Raw genomic sequence first — 16,509 nt, forward strand, 5'->3', positions numbered from 1 at the left:
ACAGACCCCAGCCCTGCCTGCTATCTCTAAATCCAAGACCTGTGCCCCGACAGACAACAGACACAGGTACCCTCTTCCCAAGTCCCGAGAGCCCCCCCCCTCCCCGGACTGAGAAGGATTCCCCAACTGGTGGGTGAAGAGGGTTGGCTCCAGGCCAGAGTTGCCCTCCTCCACCCCATTTGCCGGCTTCACCGCCTTCTTCTTCAACAGCCCAGCCCGCCATGGCCCAGTTCCTGATGGTCACGGTAACCCTCGGTTGCATCAGCCTCCTCTACCTGCTCCCGGGCACGCAGTCTGGCGGCCTGAGCAGGGGACTGAAGCTCTCCAGACCCAGGTGAGTGAGTTTGGACCAGACTCCTCATGCGGACATAAGTTTTCTAGAACTCATCTCCCAGATCAAGGGCCACCTTCCTAGCTTCAGCGTTGCAAGAAAGAAGATTTTTTCCTTTGCATCGTTCTACTTGGGGTAGTTATTCCCACCCTACACACACACACACACACACACACACACACACACACACACACACACACACACACACGAGAGAGAGAGAGAGAGAGAGAGAGAGAGAGAGAGAGAGAGGAGAGAGAGAATAGCTTTTTTCATAAAAGGTCTGTTGGAGCAAGGGAGACTAGACACATTCTCAGGATGAACCCAAGGAAGTCTCTCTGAATTCTCAGAGCAGTGGCCCACAGAACCTAAGTGCTTTGGAGACCTTTGCCCATAGTGGTGCTGTTAATGGTACATGTGACTTAGGCTAAGGAGATGGTCAAGCTGTCAGTAAGCAAATTCAAAGGGGTAATGGGCTTCCCTCCTAGTCTTCAGATCCAGGACAGGCTTTGGGCTTCCCCTGGTCCTAGGCCAGGCTTTTGGGGAAGCTGTGGGCTTCCCGTGTCAGTGCCCTGAAACTGTGGAGAGAAGTAGGTGGGTTTAAGGGCCCTTGGAAGGCTATGCCAGACCGCTGAGTTTCCATCTCTCTTCCCCTTCTGCAGAGAATCCCCAGCAAAGAATCCTTCCAGTGGCCTGCAGCCTGGACACTCTTCACTCCAGCCTGTAGTCTGGAAGCCTCATCATGCTCCCCAGCCACAGGGAAGGGGCAATCCGACCCTTGCTATGGTTCATCTTCTTCAGAGTGGTGGCTCCCGACATCCAGGTCCCCAGAGACATTTGGGACCCCGAAGACCCCATGCCCAGCTTCTACGGGTTGGCTGTGTACTGGGCACATGCCAGGTGCAGAATCTCAGCCATCGCCTGTGGCAGCTCGTCCGGCCATCTGGCCGGAAGGACTCAGCTCCTATGGATCCCAGCAGCCCTCACAGTTATGGCTGATGTGGGTCCTAGACGGTCCACTTGGAGTGCTGTACTCCAATCCCAGAGCTGCAGCTGAGCTCCACATCCTGGCCCAGTTCTCTGAAGCTCCTGCTAGCAGCAATTCCTCATGGCTTTGGATACTGTAAACCTAAACCTATGAGGATATGTGGATCTAGTCTGTGGAATCTGCACCCCCAGGGACCTGTGCATCCCAGAACTGTGCACACCCCAGGAACAGGTGCTTGGCAGGAGTGTTGACAGTATCACAAGCCACAGAGAACTTGAGAGGGGGAGTGTGTCTAAAGAAATAGAGCACAAAGCTAGAGTCTTAATTAAACACAGCCCCGCCTATGACTAAGCAGGAGAAAGGCTAGAGTGGCCCCTGTGATGACCCCCACCCCCACTGGGAATTAAAGCCTAGCTATGGGCTAAAGCTATGGTCACTGTCTTGTGCAGTTTGCTCTTCTGAGTGACCTGGAATGGTGAGTTTTCCTTGTTTGCATCCTGTGGCAGGAGGGGCAGAAAGAAGGGCTATATACTGTAGTCCCTGAGACCAGCATCAGGGAAGAGACCTTCTGTGCCTGTTGTCCACCTGGAGCCCAGGCCACTGTGGCTATGGAGTCTACTGGACATTCTGGGATAAAGTACAACAGAGTAACCCTTCTTATCCTCAGGTCAGGGTAGGGGTGAGACAGTGTCCCATCTCGAAAAGGCTTAGTATGATCTACCCCTGAGCAAGAGGCCAGGTGACACATACCTGCAGTCTCAGCACTCAAAAGACTGAGGCAGGAGGATGACAAGCTCATGACCAAGTTACGTTATATAGCAAGACCCTATCTCAAACATCCAGTCAATAACAAAACTATTGCCTGGTGGTAGTGGTGCACCAAAGACCCAAACCTATCTCAGGAAAGCTGGAGTCATTTAAACAAAGTTGTCTCCATGTCCTACCCACCCCCAGTCCCATGAGGACATCCAGCAGGATCAGGAGCAGGGATAATGGAGTCTGGCAGTCCAAGAAGGGGAGATGGACCACAAGTGACAATCAAGACCAAACCAATCATAATTACAAGTTCAAGACCAGCTTTTGCTACAAAAGCTGTTTAAAAAAAAAGTGAGCGTGAGGGTGGGCATCAATCACAGCCTGGAAATAGGCACTTGGTACAGGTTCTTTGCGCATGTGATTTGACCCAAACTTTGCAATTGTCTGGTCAGAACACAGGGTTCCAAGAGTTGTTTGTTCCTTGGCAACTATTCACAGTACTTGCATGCACTTTCCTGCACCACTCTCCTTACCTCCCTGGTAGGAGCGCTTCATTGCTCCAGATCTATAAGCAGCCGCACAGAGGTCAGCGACATGCCCCAGTGACTACAGTATTCATGCTCAGAGTCAGGCCTACCTTTCAGTGACCAGAGATGATCACCAGTTAGGAGTGTCCTGAAAGTACCCCTCTGGACCCCATCCTTGTGCTTACCCAGGGTTTGTATACTTCAGGTAATTCATCTTCCTGTTTAGCGTTGTCCCTGCATTGCTGGAATAGAGACCTCCATGCATAGAGAGGCCAAAACAGGAAATGTAATAGGAGGTGGTGTGCTGAGAAGCCTAGCAAGATAGAAAGGCAGGCTACCTGGAAGAAGCCAATGAGGTCCAAGATAAGTCTGGGTACAGCAAGGGCTCACCAGGGTCAGGATTTAGAAGTACCAAGTCCCTGTGCTCACAGAAGGTATGGGCTGTAATGGTATGTCAACAACAGTTGGCGGGTATGTGAATGGGACTAGAGAAGCCCCTGATGCAAATCCCTGAACTGTGTGTCCTGTGGCCACTGAAAGGCAATGGTAAAGGTAGGTGGGCAGTAAAGACAAACTGTAGGGTCTGCAGTAAAGATGAGAAGTCAACTGAGGACAGACAGAAAATGGGTCTAAAGGACCCAAATTTGCCAGGACCCTCCTTGGTACCCTGGATCCTGGGCATGATCCAGTCTTGTACTTTTCTTGAGCCTGTGTGGTCTGTCCTCCAGCCCAAGATGCCCCCTCTTCCAGGAGCACCTCCCATCATCCCCATACCTCTTTCACTGACAATCAGCATCTTTCTGACATGGACTCCCAGACCTCTCCAAGGTTGATCTCTAGAATCCCATGAGTGGTCAGGAACTTTGCATGAACGGGGAGGACCACTGGCATCTTGTGCAGTGTCAGGAGGTTGCCAGTTATGACCCTTGTATCTGGTGTGATGCCAGCCTCACACTGCGCTTGGCTACACTTGACTAACTCGAGATGCCCCCATGCAGAGGTTCAGTGGCAGTGTGGCCCTCCCCCACCTGGCCCCAAGGCCACTTTCTAACTGTTTTCACACTTAAAAGTCATACACTCCTCAAGGACTTGTCCAGGCACTGGTACCCACCCTTGATCGCTCTGAAGGTCATGACTCTAGCCTCCTCCAAGCAACCCTCACCCTCATCTGGCCAGTGTTCCCTGAGCATGTAGCACACGGACATACTGGAGACTTCAGCTTTCCCTGGGAAGAGAGAGAGGGGAAAGCATGGAAAAGGTAGTTAAGGTGAGGCATATCATAGGATGGACATGGGCACAGGATAAGGAAGACAGGACCTTGCAGGTGTCAATCAATGCAGGCAGTGATCTGCAAAGAGACAAGAATGAAAACCCAGTTCAGATTGACTTTGTCAGCCTGGATCAGACTTCAGGGAGTCTAATGCCAGGCCATTCATTGTCAGCACATTTTAAACTCAGAACAATTTGGGCAAAGGTTTCCAGGCAACAACCAGTCCAATTGCAGGTACACAATAAAGCTTACAGTGTGACTGCATAGAAGGTCTTTTACAAAGTACACGTGACCACGAGGGTGACTTTGATAGCTAAAAGGCCTAGAATCTAGTGTGGTCTCTGACCAATAGCATAGAGGTCAGCAGGATATAAAGTACATGTGACATGTCCCCTAAGGATGGGAAATGGTCTAGGGATGAAAGAATCTGGAACAGCCATCCTGGGAAGTTAGGGTGAGGTGTGTCTCCACAGATAACAAAAAGTCACCAGGCCATTAACAAAAATCCACTCTCAGCTTTCTGGATGGAACTCTGGTAACAGTTTTGTATCTCTTCCATTGAGGAGACACCCCTGCATGAGGAGCATTCCTGGTTTTCTTAGTGCTTCTCTGTGGGTACAAGGACCTTTGTGCCCCCAACATCTTCTCCCTTCTAATTTTTTTTCTTTATGAGACAGTGTTTCTCTGTGTAACAGGTCTGGCTGTCCTGGAACTCACTCTGTAGACCAGGCTGGCCTGGAACTCACAGAGATCCACCTGCCTCTGTCTACCAAGTGCTGGGATTAAAGGCATGCACTACTGCTGCCCTGGCTTTCCCCTCCCCCTTCTCTGATGAAGAAAGGAAATGAATAAAGAGCTATTTGACAAAGTTGTTTCAGATATGATACAATGGATTTCCACTGGGGTTTCCAGGGCCTATGTCATGTCTGGGGGTTGTGCTCTGTAGCTGAGTAGTTAGGGAAAGGCACCATGCAAGTCTGTAGTGTATTTTAAGTACTGATCTTTATATGTCTGACATCATCAGAATTCTCAAGACACAGACAGCCATATTTTCAGGTGTCAAGCAGATGTCCATTCACTACTAATCATGCATTAGAAATTTGAAATACTGAGTGCTGGCAGCACATGCCTTTAATCCCAGCACTCTGAAGGCAGAGGCAGGTGGATCTTTGAGTTTGAGGCCAGCCTGGTCTACAGAGCTAGCTCCAGGACAGCCAGGGCTGCACAGAGCAACCCTGTCTTGAAAAACAGAAACAAAAAAAGTTTGAAATACTGTATAACATTTGTCTCTAATAGACAGGCTCTCATGAGACATCTTTAACTTTCTTGCCAAAGTTTGATCATTAATCAGGCCAAGGGCAATAAATAAATAAATAAATAAATAATCTAATTAACAGTGGTCATTAACTTTTAAAGATTTAAACTTAAGGCTTTTAATTTAAGATTTGGAATCTTTAAAATTTAGGGCAATCTTAATTACGAGTTTAAGAAGAATATCCTACTAGATAACAGCATACTTAGAAGTACCCATGAAATAATCAGAAAACCCTGAAGAAGAAAATAACTGGGTTTTCCCATGTAAGCGTGAAATCGCCTATTTAGCAATATCAAAGACAACAGTTTCATGGAGGAAGTACTTGCTTTGGCTTTAGTTTTTACTACAGTCTGAAGACAGTATTAACAGATTTTCAGGCTGTACCAAAAATAATTTTAGGTGAAAACTCCAAAATAATCTAATTTTTATTGATTATCTTTTTTGGTTAAACTCCAAGGGGATTTAAGAAACATACAATTGCCAGGCATTGGTGGTGCACACTTTTAATTCCAGCACTCAGGAGGCAGAGGCAGGCAGATCTCTGTGAGTTCAAGGCCAGCCTGGTCTACAAGAGCTAGTTTCAGGACAGCCTCCAAAGCCACAGAGAAATCCTGTCTCAAAAAAAAAAAAAAAAAAAAAAAAAAAAAAAAAAAACCCATAAAATTATGTTTGCTTTGTTTATCTGTTTTTGCTTTATGTTTTTTGTTTTCAAGACAGGGTTTTTCTGCATGACCCCATAGATCATGGATCTAGCTCTATAGATAAGGCTGGCTTTGAACTCAGAGATCTGCCTCCCCAATGTTGGTATTAAGGGCATGTATCACCATGCCTCATCATGCCTGGCTGGCAATGCTTGCTTTTTTTTTCCATATATTATTCAGAAAAATATCCTAAAATACTTTGATTCCAAGTTATTCCTATTTTAAAGTCTATCCCAAGACTGTTTACTTTTTTAAAATTTTTTTATTATGCTGTACAGATGCATAATTTGACCCGGCAACCATCTATTAAGTATACCTGTTTTTTAAAAACAACTTGTTTATTTTTATTTTGTGTGCATTGGTGTTTTGCCTACATGTAAGTCTGTGTGTGGGCAGTGGATCCTGGAGTTGCAGGCAGTTGTGAACTGCCATATGGATGCTGGTAATTGAACCAGTGTCATATGGGAGAACAGCCAGTGCTCTTAAATCATTGAGCCATATCTCCAGCCCCAAGTATACCTTCTTTTAAACAAACTTTGTTTTTAGTTACTTGTTTTAACCTTGAAAACATATGTAGAAGGCTTGTTTTTTTTAATGAATCATATTTGCACTTAGTATGACTACAAACTTAGTTTTGCGCACATTAAAGGTTTTGATCAGCAGGGTGGTATGACACATGCCTTTCATCCCAGTATTTGGGAGGTGGAGGCAGGAGGATCTCTGAGTTCTAGGACAGCTTGGTCTACACAGTGAGTTTCAAGTCATCTAGGACTGTTACACAGAGAAAAACCAAACCTGTCTCGAAGAACCAAACAAAGTTTTTGATCATTTATAAGGTGATTAACTATTTGCATGTCTTAATTCTCTTTTGACAGTTTATAACAACTTAGTAGCTATTTTATATACATAAAATAATAAACAGAGGGCTCAAGAAGACTATGACATTTCATAGGTTGCTGTCTTTTACCAACTACAGCTGAAACTTCCTGGTTTTTCTCCTAGGCATGTTTTTCCTGTTAGTGTTTTCTAGAGAAGGAGGTGCCAGCAGTTGAGTATTATTGCTGTTTCAATAAGATTGGATTTATTGCCTGGTGGTGGTGCCAGCAGCGGTGTACACCATTAATCCCAGCACTTGGGAGGCAGAGGCAGGAGGATCTCTGTGAGTTCAGGCCAGTCTGATCTACAAAGTGAGTTTCAGGACAGCCAGGACTGTTAAACAGAGAAACCCTGTCTGGAAAAAAATTTAAAAAAGAAGAGCTCTCCCCCCCAAAAAAAAGTTGGGTTTATTTATTTTTTAAAATTTACTTATTTATTATGTATAGTGTTCTATCTGCTGTACACCTGCAGACCAGAAGAGGGCACCAGATCTCATTACAGATGTTTGGAGCCACCATTTGGTTGCTGGGAATTGAACTCAGGACCTCTGGAAAACTAGTTAATGTTCTTATCCATTGAGCCATCTCTGCAGCCCCTATTTATTCATTTACTTAAAGCAAGGATCACACTAAGCTTTTTCCCCACTTTGTCTCATTTCCATATCTATCTCTAAACCACACATGTCCTAACCATTCCAACTGTCTTTTAATTCATTCTCAAGTACCTCATTCCAAATGTTTCCTTCCACTATATCCTTTCTACAATCACAATCCTTTTGCAGTATTTTTTTCTCTCTCTCATTAGGTCCCTTTCCATTCTCAGTGCATCTCTATTCTTCATGTGCTTATTTTTACATGAGGTCAGTTAATGTTGAGCCTTAATCTTCCTTAAGGATACTCACTTTGGGTAAGGATATGAAAATTGGGGTTCCAAAGCTACCCATGACTGGAAGACTGATTCTTCCTTAGTCCATCCAATAAACTATCATTTGAATTTAAATATATAGCAGTCAGTTAAAATATGCAATGGCAGGGCTGGAGAGATGGTTCAGAGGTTAAGAGCACTGGCTGCTCTTCCAGAGGTCCTGAGTTCAATTCCCAGCAACCACATGGTGGCTCACAGCCGTCTGTAATGAGATCTGGTGTCCTCTTCTGGCCAGCAGGAATACATGCAGGCAGACTACTGTATACATAATAAATAAACAAATCTTTAAAAAGTACTCCATAGCTAAGGAACATCTAATAAAAGCTGACTGGTTATGGTGAGTATGGTGAGTTTAGATGGCTGAGCTGTAAAATTCAGAGTGAATACAATATCACGCCTGTGTGTGTGTGTGTTTGTGTATAGAGTGTGTGTAGTGTGTGGAAATTGTATATAAAACATAAGCTCCTTGTCTCTTTGAAAAGCCATCTATAATAGCATTAAAAACAATCTGTATAGGATTCTTGATGCAATTTTAGACAATAAACAGGGGGTGTTTTCTTTCTTCTTTCTTAAAGATTTATTTATTATGTATACAGTGTTCTGCATGTATGCCTGCAGGCCAGAAGAGGGCACCAGATTTCATTAAGGAGGGAGGGTTGTGAGCCACCATGTGGTTACTGGGACTTGAACACAGATCTTTTTAAAGGTCAGCCAGTACTCTTACCTCTGAGCCATCAGTCCAGCAGCTCAAACATTCTTTTCTTTTCTTTTTTTCAACACAGGGTCTCTCTGTAGCTTTGTAGCCTGTCCTGGAACACACTCTGTATCACTCTGTAGACCAGGCTCAAACTCATAGAGATCCCCTGTCTCTGCCCCTCTCCTTGAGTGCTGGGATTAAAGATGTGCACTACCACCTGGCTTAGAAAGTCTTAAAAAGGATGTACTACCACCGTTTCTTATAAAGGGAATATTTAAGATAATTATCTATAGAGCCCAAGTAATATACTAATTTGACCTGCTAAGTATTAACTGTATGAAACAAATAATTTACTGGAAAATTAATTATTATGAGCTCTTTCTCAGTACAAGATTATTTGTACGAACTACCAATTTAGCAAAATTATTTAATAAACTAATAGCTTGCTCTGTTTCAGAAGTTACATTTTTATAGAATTTAAAGGAGAGTTTCCAGATAGCAACTTAACAAGCAGAGCCAAATCCTCAGTAGTGATAAACAGATGAGAACATGCCCAATGATATAGTTCAAGATTATGGATTTTGCTCTGCCAGTTTATTCACTATGAAAATTAAGCATTCATTTAAGCATCAATTAGGCAATCAGAAGAGAACATCCTCCATATAATGAGTGACTAACACCTCTGGGAATTAAACAGTATTGTCTTAATGCTTTATACCCTAGTTGGGATTGTTTCTGAACTAGAAGTTGGGCTAGTTTTGATTTTATTTTTCTCCCATGAAGGGGTCATTGATACTGAGTTATTCTTGCTATTAGGGGGGAAACTCCATGATGGTACCTTTAATATTGAGTTATTCCTACTATGATGAAAAAACAGAAAAACAAACCAATCAATCAAACAAACAAAAATCCAACAATTCTCCTTCCTTACTAAATAATTGACAGAGACTTTATTATCACCCTTCTACTATCTCTACTTTAGTTCCTATGCACATAAAGTTGCACAGTTGTAGCTCTGAATATTTTGTTCCTTTGGATCTTAACAAATATTTTAATAACAAAACAAAGTGCTTTGTCTCGGGGTACTGAGAAGAGCCCCTATTTAGTTCTACCCTTTCACTTTAAGGTTGAGATCCCTTTTCCTGTGAGAGGACTGACTTTCCCTAACCCTCATTTTCAAATGAAAGAAAACTTTCCTCACGTCTCCCAAGGGTGGTGTTGCCTCAGGTTTTTGGTGCCAGCTGAAGGGGACCCTGTAGGTGCCAGTGCAGGCAGTGACCTGAGAATGAAAACTGGGTTTAGACTGACTTCACCAGCACATTCATTGTTCCCACATTTAAAACACAGGACAGTTGTGCGGTGGTGGCACACACCTTTAACCCAGCACTTGGGAGGCAGAGGCAGGGGTATCTCTGAGTTAAAGGCCAGCCTGGTCTACAGATTGAGTTCCAGGACAGCTGGGACTGTGGACTGTTGCTCAGAGAAACCCTATCTAGAAAAACCAAAACCAACCAACCAAACAAACAAACAAACAAAAAACTCAGAACAATTTGGGCAAAGGTTTCCAGGCAACAACCAGTCCAATTGCAGGTACACAATAAAGCTTACAGTGTGACTGCATAGAAGGTCTTTTACAAAGTACACGTGACCACGAGGGTGACTTTGATAGTAAAAGGCCTAGAATCTAGTGTGGTCTCTGACTGATAGCATAGAGGTCAGCAGGATATAAAGTACATGTGACATGTCCCCTAAGGATGGGAAATGGTTCAGGATAATTATTCTGGAATTTGGGTGAGGTCTGTCTCTGTAGCAAAAGTGGGTGAGGTGTGTCTCCACATATAACAAAAAGGTCACCAGGTTACTAACAAAATCCACTCTCAGCTTTCCGGATGGAATGTAGGTATCTGTTTTTTTTATCTCTACCATTGAGGAGACACCCCTGCAAGACCAGCATTCCTGGTTCTCTTAGTGCTTCTCTGTGAGTACAAGGACCTCTGTGCCTTCAACAAGGGGGGATCAGAGGTCTGGCTATGGGGTCTACCTGAGTGATTAGTCACTCTAGGACAGAGGAGGCAGAAGAGAAGGCAAAGGGGGCAGGGCTGGGGGGGTTCTGTTTCTGTGCTGATATATTAACTTGCCGAGGCCAGGGGGAAGGTGGATGGTCACTTATTACCAAATGTCAAGGCCAAGGAGATAGGTATTATCCGGTCAGTTACATAACCTTTAAACATTTAAAAGGCTCCTTAGCCTAGGACCTTACCTATCTGCAGGCTCTGCTTCTGATCACTGCTCCCTCTCAGGATGAAGGTGGATATGGTAAGTACCAACCCGTGCCCGTGGTCACTGCCCTCAGTGGAAGAGGTAGCAAGTACTGTTTTCTTCATCTGGTTTATACTAGCCCTGCCCCTCAAGGTCACAGAGCTAACTCCTTCCTGTTGTAGTCCAGCTGGGGTGGGGGTTAGAAGCACCCCCTGACTCCCTGTGGAGTCAGGCCTCCTCCTAAAATTACCTTCTATCTGCAAGGATATCAAGCAGATGGGGGGCTGCTGTCTCTTAATTCGTACCCTCTCACACTGGAAGCAGGCATCGGGTGACACTGGCTGGCTGGTGACGTTCTGACATGCCCACAAGATGAGGATTTTTATCTAGCCCCTTGGGATTATAATGTCTTCCCTTCTTTATGGACCCGGCTGGCAGTGAAATGGGTCAAACTCCTTTCCAACCAGGGCCCAGACCCTTCCCTGGTCTATCGACCTGATGTGGACCCAGAGCTGGCCAAAAGCAAGGACAGCTTCCGAAACTACACCGTGAGTGTACCCGTGTTTCACCCCTCTCTCTTTCTCTACCTGGTCTCTGATCCAACCCTGTGGAAAGCAGCCCTTCTTCATCCCACAGCTCTAAGGGGGATTATGGGGAAGCCCCCATTGCACTTTATACCTGTGAGGCTAGGCAGGCAGGAGGGGAGGCCAAGGCCTCCAGTGTGCTGGGCCAGTTTGGCACATATCCTGTGCTGATTGGCTTGCAGGAGGGCCCGCTGCTGGATCGAGTCTTTACCACCTACAAGCTCATGCACACACATCAGACCGTGGACTTCGTCAACAGGAAGGTAAAAGTTTCCTACTCCTAATGCAGACTCTGGGGGCGGGAACCTCCTTGGCTTGGGCCCAATGTGCCCAGGAAGTGACCTTGCTCTCTAGTCCCCTCTTGGAGAACGGTTGATTTTTCCTTTCTCCCTTCTCATTAGCATATCCAGTTTGGAGGCTTCTCATACAAGAAAATGTCAGTCATGGAGGCTGTGAACATGCTAGATGACCTGGTGGATGAATCTGACCCGGATGTAGATTTCCCCAACTCCTTTCATGCATTCCAGACAGCGGAGGGAATCCGGAAAGCCCACCCAGACAAAGGTGTGCCCTACAGCTGTGGTGGGGAAGGGAGCTATCATTGCCCTTGAAGGTGGCCTGAGAGGCCCGGTCCTTTCCCACAGGCCTCACCATGGGAGAAGCAGACTCCTGGACTCCTTGCATTCTGCTTAGAGCCTACTCTGCCTACCTTTCTTCCTGCAGCTTCTAGCTCATATGTCCCTTTTCCGCAGACTGGTTCCACCTGGTTGGATTTCTGCATGATCTGGGGAAGATCCTGGCTCTGTGGGGGGAACCTCAGGTGAGGGCCAGGTGTCGGGAGTGGGGCAGCTTCATTTAGCACTGTGCTTGGGGCACTAGGAGAGGGAGCAGACCTGTTTACCCCTCACCCAGAGCTACCTGTCCTTCCCTAGTGGGCCGTTGTTGGAGACACTTTTCCTGTGGGCTGCCGTCCCCAGGCCTCTGTAGTATTCTGTGACTCTACTTTCCAGGACAACCCTGACCTCCAGGACCCTCGATACAGGTAGTTTGAAATAGCACCTCATTTTACTGAAGAAAAGTTTTTACACTCTGATAAACCTCTCTGCTGATGCAGCAATCAAAATCAAACTGAATTAGAAAAAGCCCACATTTGATGGATACAACACTCCCAGGTGGCCTTCCAGATGTCTGTTTTGGTGGGGGGCAGTTTAAATACCCTGTGGGAGTAGTCTTGAGCATGTCTGGGAGAGGAGTCATCATTTGTAGGACTTTTTGAGATGCTTCAGGGTTTGGAGGGAGATGGGAGGGGGGGTTGGGTAGAACTTCCACTGGAACATTCCAGACTCTGAGTATATGGATGCCAGGGGCTGGGGTGAAGCTTCCACCATAACACTCTCCTCAGTACAGGGCCACAGGTGGTCTTTTCCCATTACTGCCCAGACCTTCTCATGCTCATCTATTGATCTTGCAGCACAGAATTTGGTATGTACCAGCCCTACTGTGGACTTGAGAATGTTCTTATGTCCTGGGGCCATGACGGTAAGGACTTCTAGACAGGCAAGGAGGCAGTGTGGGGATGGAGGAAAGGGCTGCCAAGCCTCTGGGCACCTGGCTGTAACACCCCCACTCCTGCAGAGTACCTCTACCAGATGATGAAGTTCAACAAGTTCTCCCTACCCGCCGAGGTAAGTTGGGGGAGAGCCTGGTTTGGTGCTTAGCCCAGTCTGGCCAGTCTGGCAGACCTGAGCATGCTGGATGTGGCATCCACAGGCCTTCTACATGATCCGATTCCACTCCTTCTATCCATGGCACACGGGTGGTGACTACTTACAGCTGTGCAGTCAACAAGACCTGGATATGCTGCCCTGGGTGCAAGAGTTCAAGTACATAGTTCCTCAAGGGGTGTGGGCAGTTATGGGGACTTGGGGTTGAAGAAGGACCTTTCATGACACCCATGGCTCCTCTCCCATGTCTGCAGCAAGTTTGACCTCTACACCAAGAGCCCTGAGCTACCAGATGTGGACAGCCTGCGACCCTACTATCAGGGGCTGATTGACAAGTACTGCCCAGGCATCCTGAGCTGGTGAATGGTTTCTAATACCCTCCCACTGTTGAAGCAGCCCACTCCACCCTTGCTCAGGGCCCCAGACACCTGTCCACAGTCCCCACAAGTGAGGTCACTTGTGCCAGGTATCAATAAAGACAGAAAATGCTTACAGAGCTGACTTATCACTGGGGCCCACGTTGTGGTAGCAGGGGAGGTCCCAGCACAGGAATACGACTACTATGAACACACTGCTTATCCTCTTGGCTCCATGATAGTCATTCAACTCACCCCCCCCCCCATTCTAGAAATAGTCACTAGTCATCTTGACTCAGCTTCCTTCAACAGAGGAGGGGGAGGGGAAATCGGGGCAGTGGTGGCCATGTCTTTAATACCAGCACGCAGGAGGCAGGGGCAGGTGGATCTCTGTGAGTTTGAGGACAGCCTGGTCTACAGAGTGAGTTCCAGGACAGTCAGAACTACTACACAGAGGGAAATAAATAACTCAGTAAAATATGGGCAAAGATAGAGCTAGAGAGATAAGATAGCTCAGTGGTTGAGAACATTTGCTCTTGCAGAGGACCAGAGTTTGTTCTAGAACCCACATGGCAGCTTGTAACCACCTGTAACTCCAGTTCTAGGGGATCTGATGCCCCCTCTGTCTTCTAGAGGCTCCTGTAGGCTTGTGGTACACATAAAACATCATTTTTAATTCTTTTCTCACTCATTATATCCTAACCACAGTGTCCCCTCCCTCCACTCCTCCCAGTCCCACCCCTCCACCTCCCTTTCCGGCAGATCCACTCCTCTTCCATTTAGAAAAGAGCAGGCCTCCCAGGGATATCAACTGAACACAGCTTAACAAGTTACAATAAGGCCAGACACAAACCCTCATCTCAAGGCTGGACAAGCCAACCCACTATGAGGAAGAGTCCTAAGAACAGGCAAAGGTCCAGAGACACTCCCACTTTTAGGAGTCCCATAAGAGACAAGGCTACACAACTGTAACGTATATGCAGAGGACCTAGGTCAGACCCATATAGGCTCCCTGGTTGTCTCTGTGAGACCCTCTGAGCCCTGCTTAGTTGATTCTGTGGGCCATGTTCTCATAGTGTCCTTGACCCCTCTGGCTCCTACAACCTTTCCTCTCTGTCTTCTGTGGGGTTCCCTGAGCTATGCCTAATGTTTGGCTGTTGGTCTCTGCATCTGCTTCTATCAGTTGCCAAGTAAAGCCTCTCTGATGACAACTGGGATAGGCACTGATCTATGAGTATAGCAGACAGGGCTTCTCTTTATAGCCCTAGCTGTGCTGGAAATCACTATGAACCAGGCTGGCCTAAAACTCAGAGATCCCACTGCCTGGTTTTCCTTTTTTTTTTTTTTTTTTTTTTTTTTTTAACAGATATTTTTTAATAGGAGTGGTGAGAGGGCTCATTTGGTAAAAGTGTTTGCCAGCAAGCCAGAAGACCTGAGTTTGATTGTTGGAACCACATGGTGGAGAACCAACTCAACAGCAGTTTCCTCTGACGTCCACATGCACCATGTGCATGTACTACATACTATACATAAATAAATGTAATAAAATTTTAAGTGTCTTTAACATACATGCACAAGCTATATAAGTATGTTCATTAACTAACACATGTGTTCAGCATACTTCAAAATATCATCTATCATAAATATATACAACCTTTGCCAATTTAAGAGACAAGAGAAGCAGAATTAATCCTAGATCTTGGGATGTAGAGGCCAGAGGATAGTGATTGATCAAGACCAATCTTAGTTACAAGGTGAATTCAAGGTCAGCCTGGGTCTGTCTCAAATTAAAAAAAAAAGAAAGAAAGACAACCAGCCTGAGGATATAGTTCAGTGGCATAGAGCTTACTGTTATGTTCCCAGTCTTGGATTTTATTCCCAGCACCAGAAAGCAAACAATCAACAGCAATATAACCCCAGAAATTTGTTATCTCAAATTTAGAAGTCCAAAAGTGAAAAATGAACATTTGGGAAGAACTGGTGGTTTTTGGTGTTTGTTCCCTCCACCCTCCCCCATTTCTCCCAGCTCTCTGGTGGCTGTGTCTTTGCACTGACTTCAGGTCTTCTGGGTGTGGACAAAGGCTAAATGCTGCTGTGACACTTTGGGATGGCATTTAGGGACTACTGGAGAAAATCCCAGATGATCTCACCTCAAAATCTGTCACTTAAATCATTGCTGCAAATTTGCTTTTTCTAAATAGCACAACTCACAAGTTATGGAGACTTCATTTGGAATTTGTAGTGCTAGAGATTGAAGGTGGGGCTTGGTGCATTCTGAGGATTCGATGTGAGGACCTTTGGGGGCTGTTTTTCACTTTACCTCAAAGACTATACTTGTGGCAATATATTATTTATAATTTATTAAAGCTCACCTGATGATTCAGAAAGCAAAGTCAGCCTCAAGCTTTAGAGATCAGGCAGGAGTAGTATACACTTTTAATTAAGAGGTAGATGGATCTGTTAGTTCAAGGCCACCATAGCCTACACAAGAGTAAAGAGTAACAGAGCTCATGCCTTTGATTCCCAACACCTGGAATCACACATCTTTAATCACAGCATTAGGGAGCTATTTAAGACAGGAGCAAGGTCTCAGAGCTGACATTCATTCTCCAACCACATTGAGAATAGGAAGACATTGAAGTCTCAGGATTCTCTAGCCACACTGAGGAGAGGCAGCAGTGTGAGGTTTGGTGGAGCCAGGATCACCTTTCACTCAGTCTTAGGTAGAGGTAAGAGGCCAGCTGCTTTGCTTTTCTGATTTTCAGATTGAACCCCAGTATCTGTCTTGGATCTTTTATGTTTCACGCTAGACTTGCATTTCTCCAAGGCCCTTTGGTTTCTCAGGTTGGAAATCATGCTTCAAATCTACATGGGGGGCTGCATGCAATGACTTAGTGTGAATAAATACAGTTGGTTTACTATCCCACTCCCACACCTCTGTCTCTACTTGCTATGAAATCCAGGCTGGTTTGAAATTTGAGATCCTTCTGCCTTGGTCCCTTGAGTTCTGTGGTGATGGGTATGAGCCACTGTATCTGACCTGATCACCTGTTTCTTCAACATCAATTCCCACTCTGGCTCTGGTCATTGAACACGGTATTGCTTTTGTTGTCCTCCTGGCTATTGCTCCCAGAACCTGTGTCTCTTGTAGACTCTTTCCTAAGTCTGTCATCCCTAAAAAGCCCCCCCCCCAAGGTGTCATGG

At 45.7% G+C, this 16,509-nt stretch overlaps 2 protein-coding genes across 2 annotated transcripts in view; both read left to right on the forward strand.

Moving 5' to 3' along the window:
* Adm2 (adrenomedullin 2) overlaps positions 1-1,721 on the forward strand; it is a 1,760-nt gene extending 39 nt beyond the window's left edge. Inside the window, exons 1-3 of the mRNA XM_051189072.1 lie at positions 1-66; positions 211-334; positions 991-1,721. The exon at positions 1-66 is cut by the window's left edge and continues 39 nt beyond it. Coding sequence (XP_051045029.1) covers positions 222-334; positions 991-1,327 — 450 coding nt within the window. The 5' untranslated portion in view covers positions 1-66; positions 211-221 and the 3' untranslated portion in view covers positions 1,328-1,721. The remainder of the gene's footprint in view (positions 67-210; positions 335-990) is intronic.
* Positions 1,722-10,671: 8,950 nt separating this feature from the next.
* On the forward strand, positions 10,672-13,388 carry Miox (myo-inositol oxygenase). Its single transcript, XM_051189639.1, has 10 exons — positions 10,672-10,698; positions 11,109-11,189; positions 11,408-11,488; positions 11,627-11,789; positions 11,978-12,045; positions 12,158-12,267; positions 12,697-12,764; positions 12,861-12,910; positions 12,996-13,108; positions 13,204-13,388. The coding sequence occupies exons 1-10, from the start codon at positions 10,684-10,686 to the stop codon at positions 13,310-13,312; spliced, it is 858 nt and encodes a 285-aa protein (XP_051045596.1). The 5' UTR covers positions 10,672-10,683; the 3' UTR covers positions 13,313-13,388.
* Positions 13,389-16,509: the final 3,121 nt, after the last annotated feature.

Source organism: Phodopus roborovskii, unplaced genomic scaffold (assembly GCF_943737965.1).
Source record: "Phodopus roborovskii unplaced genomic scaffold, PHOROB, whole genome shotgun sequence".
Taxonomy (NCBI): Eukaryota; Metazoa; Chordata; class Mammalia; order Rodentia; family Cricetidae; genus Phodopus; species Phodopus roborovskii.

What these genes read in the sequence shown, in the direction of transcription:
- Miox (XM_051189639.1), top strand. An exon ending in CTCCAGGACCCTCGATACAG is followed by an intron (nt 12,268 to 12,696) that starts GTAGTTTGAAAT and finishes TTGATCTTGCAG; the next exon opens with CACAGAATTTGGTATGTACC. An exon ending in TATGTCCTGGGGCCATGACG is followed by an intron (nt 12,765 to 12,860) that starts GTAAGGACTTCT and finishes CCACTCCTGCAG; the next exon opens with AGTACCTCTACCAGATGATG.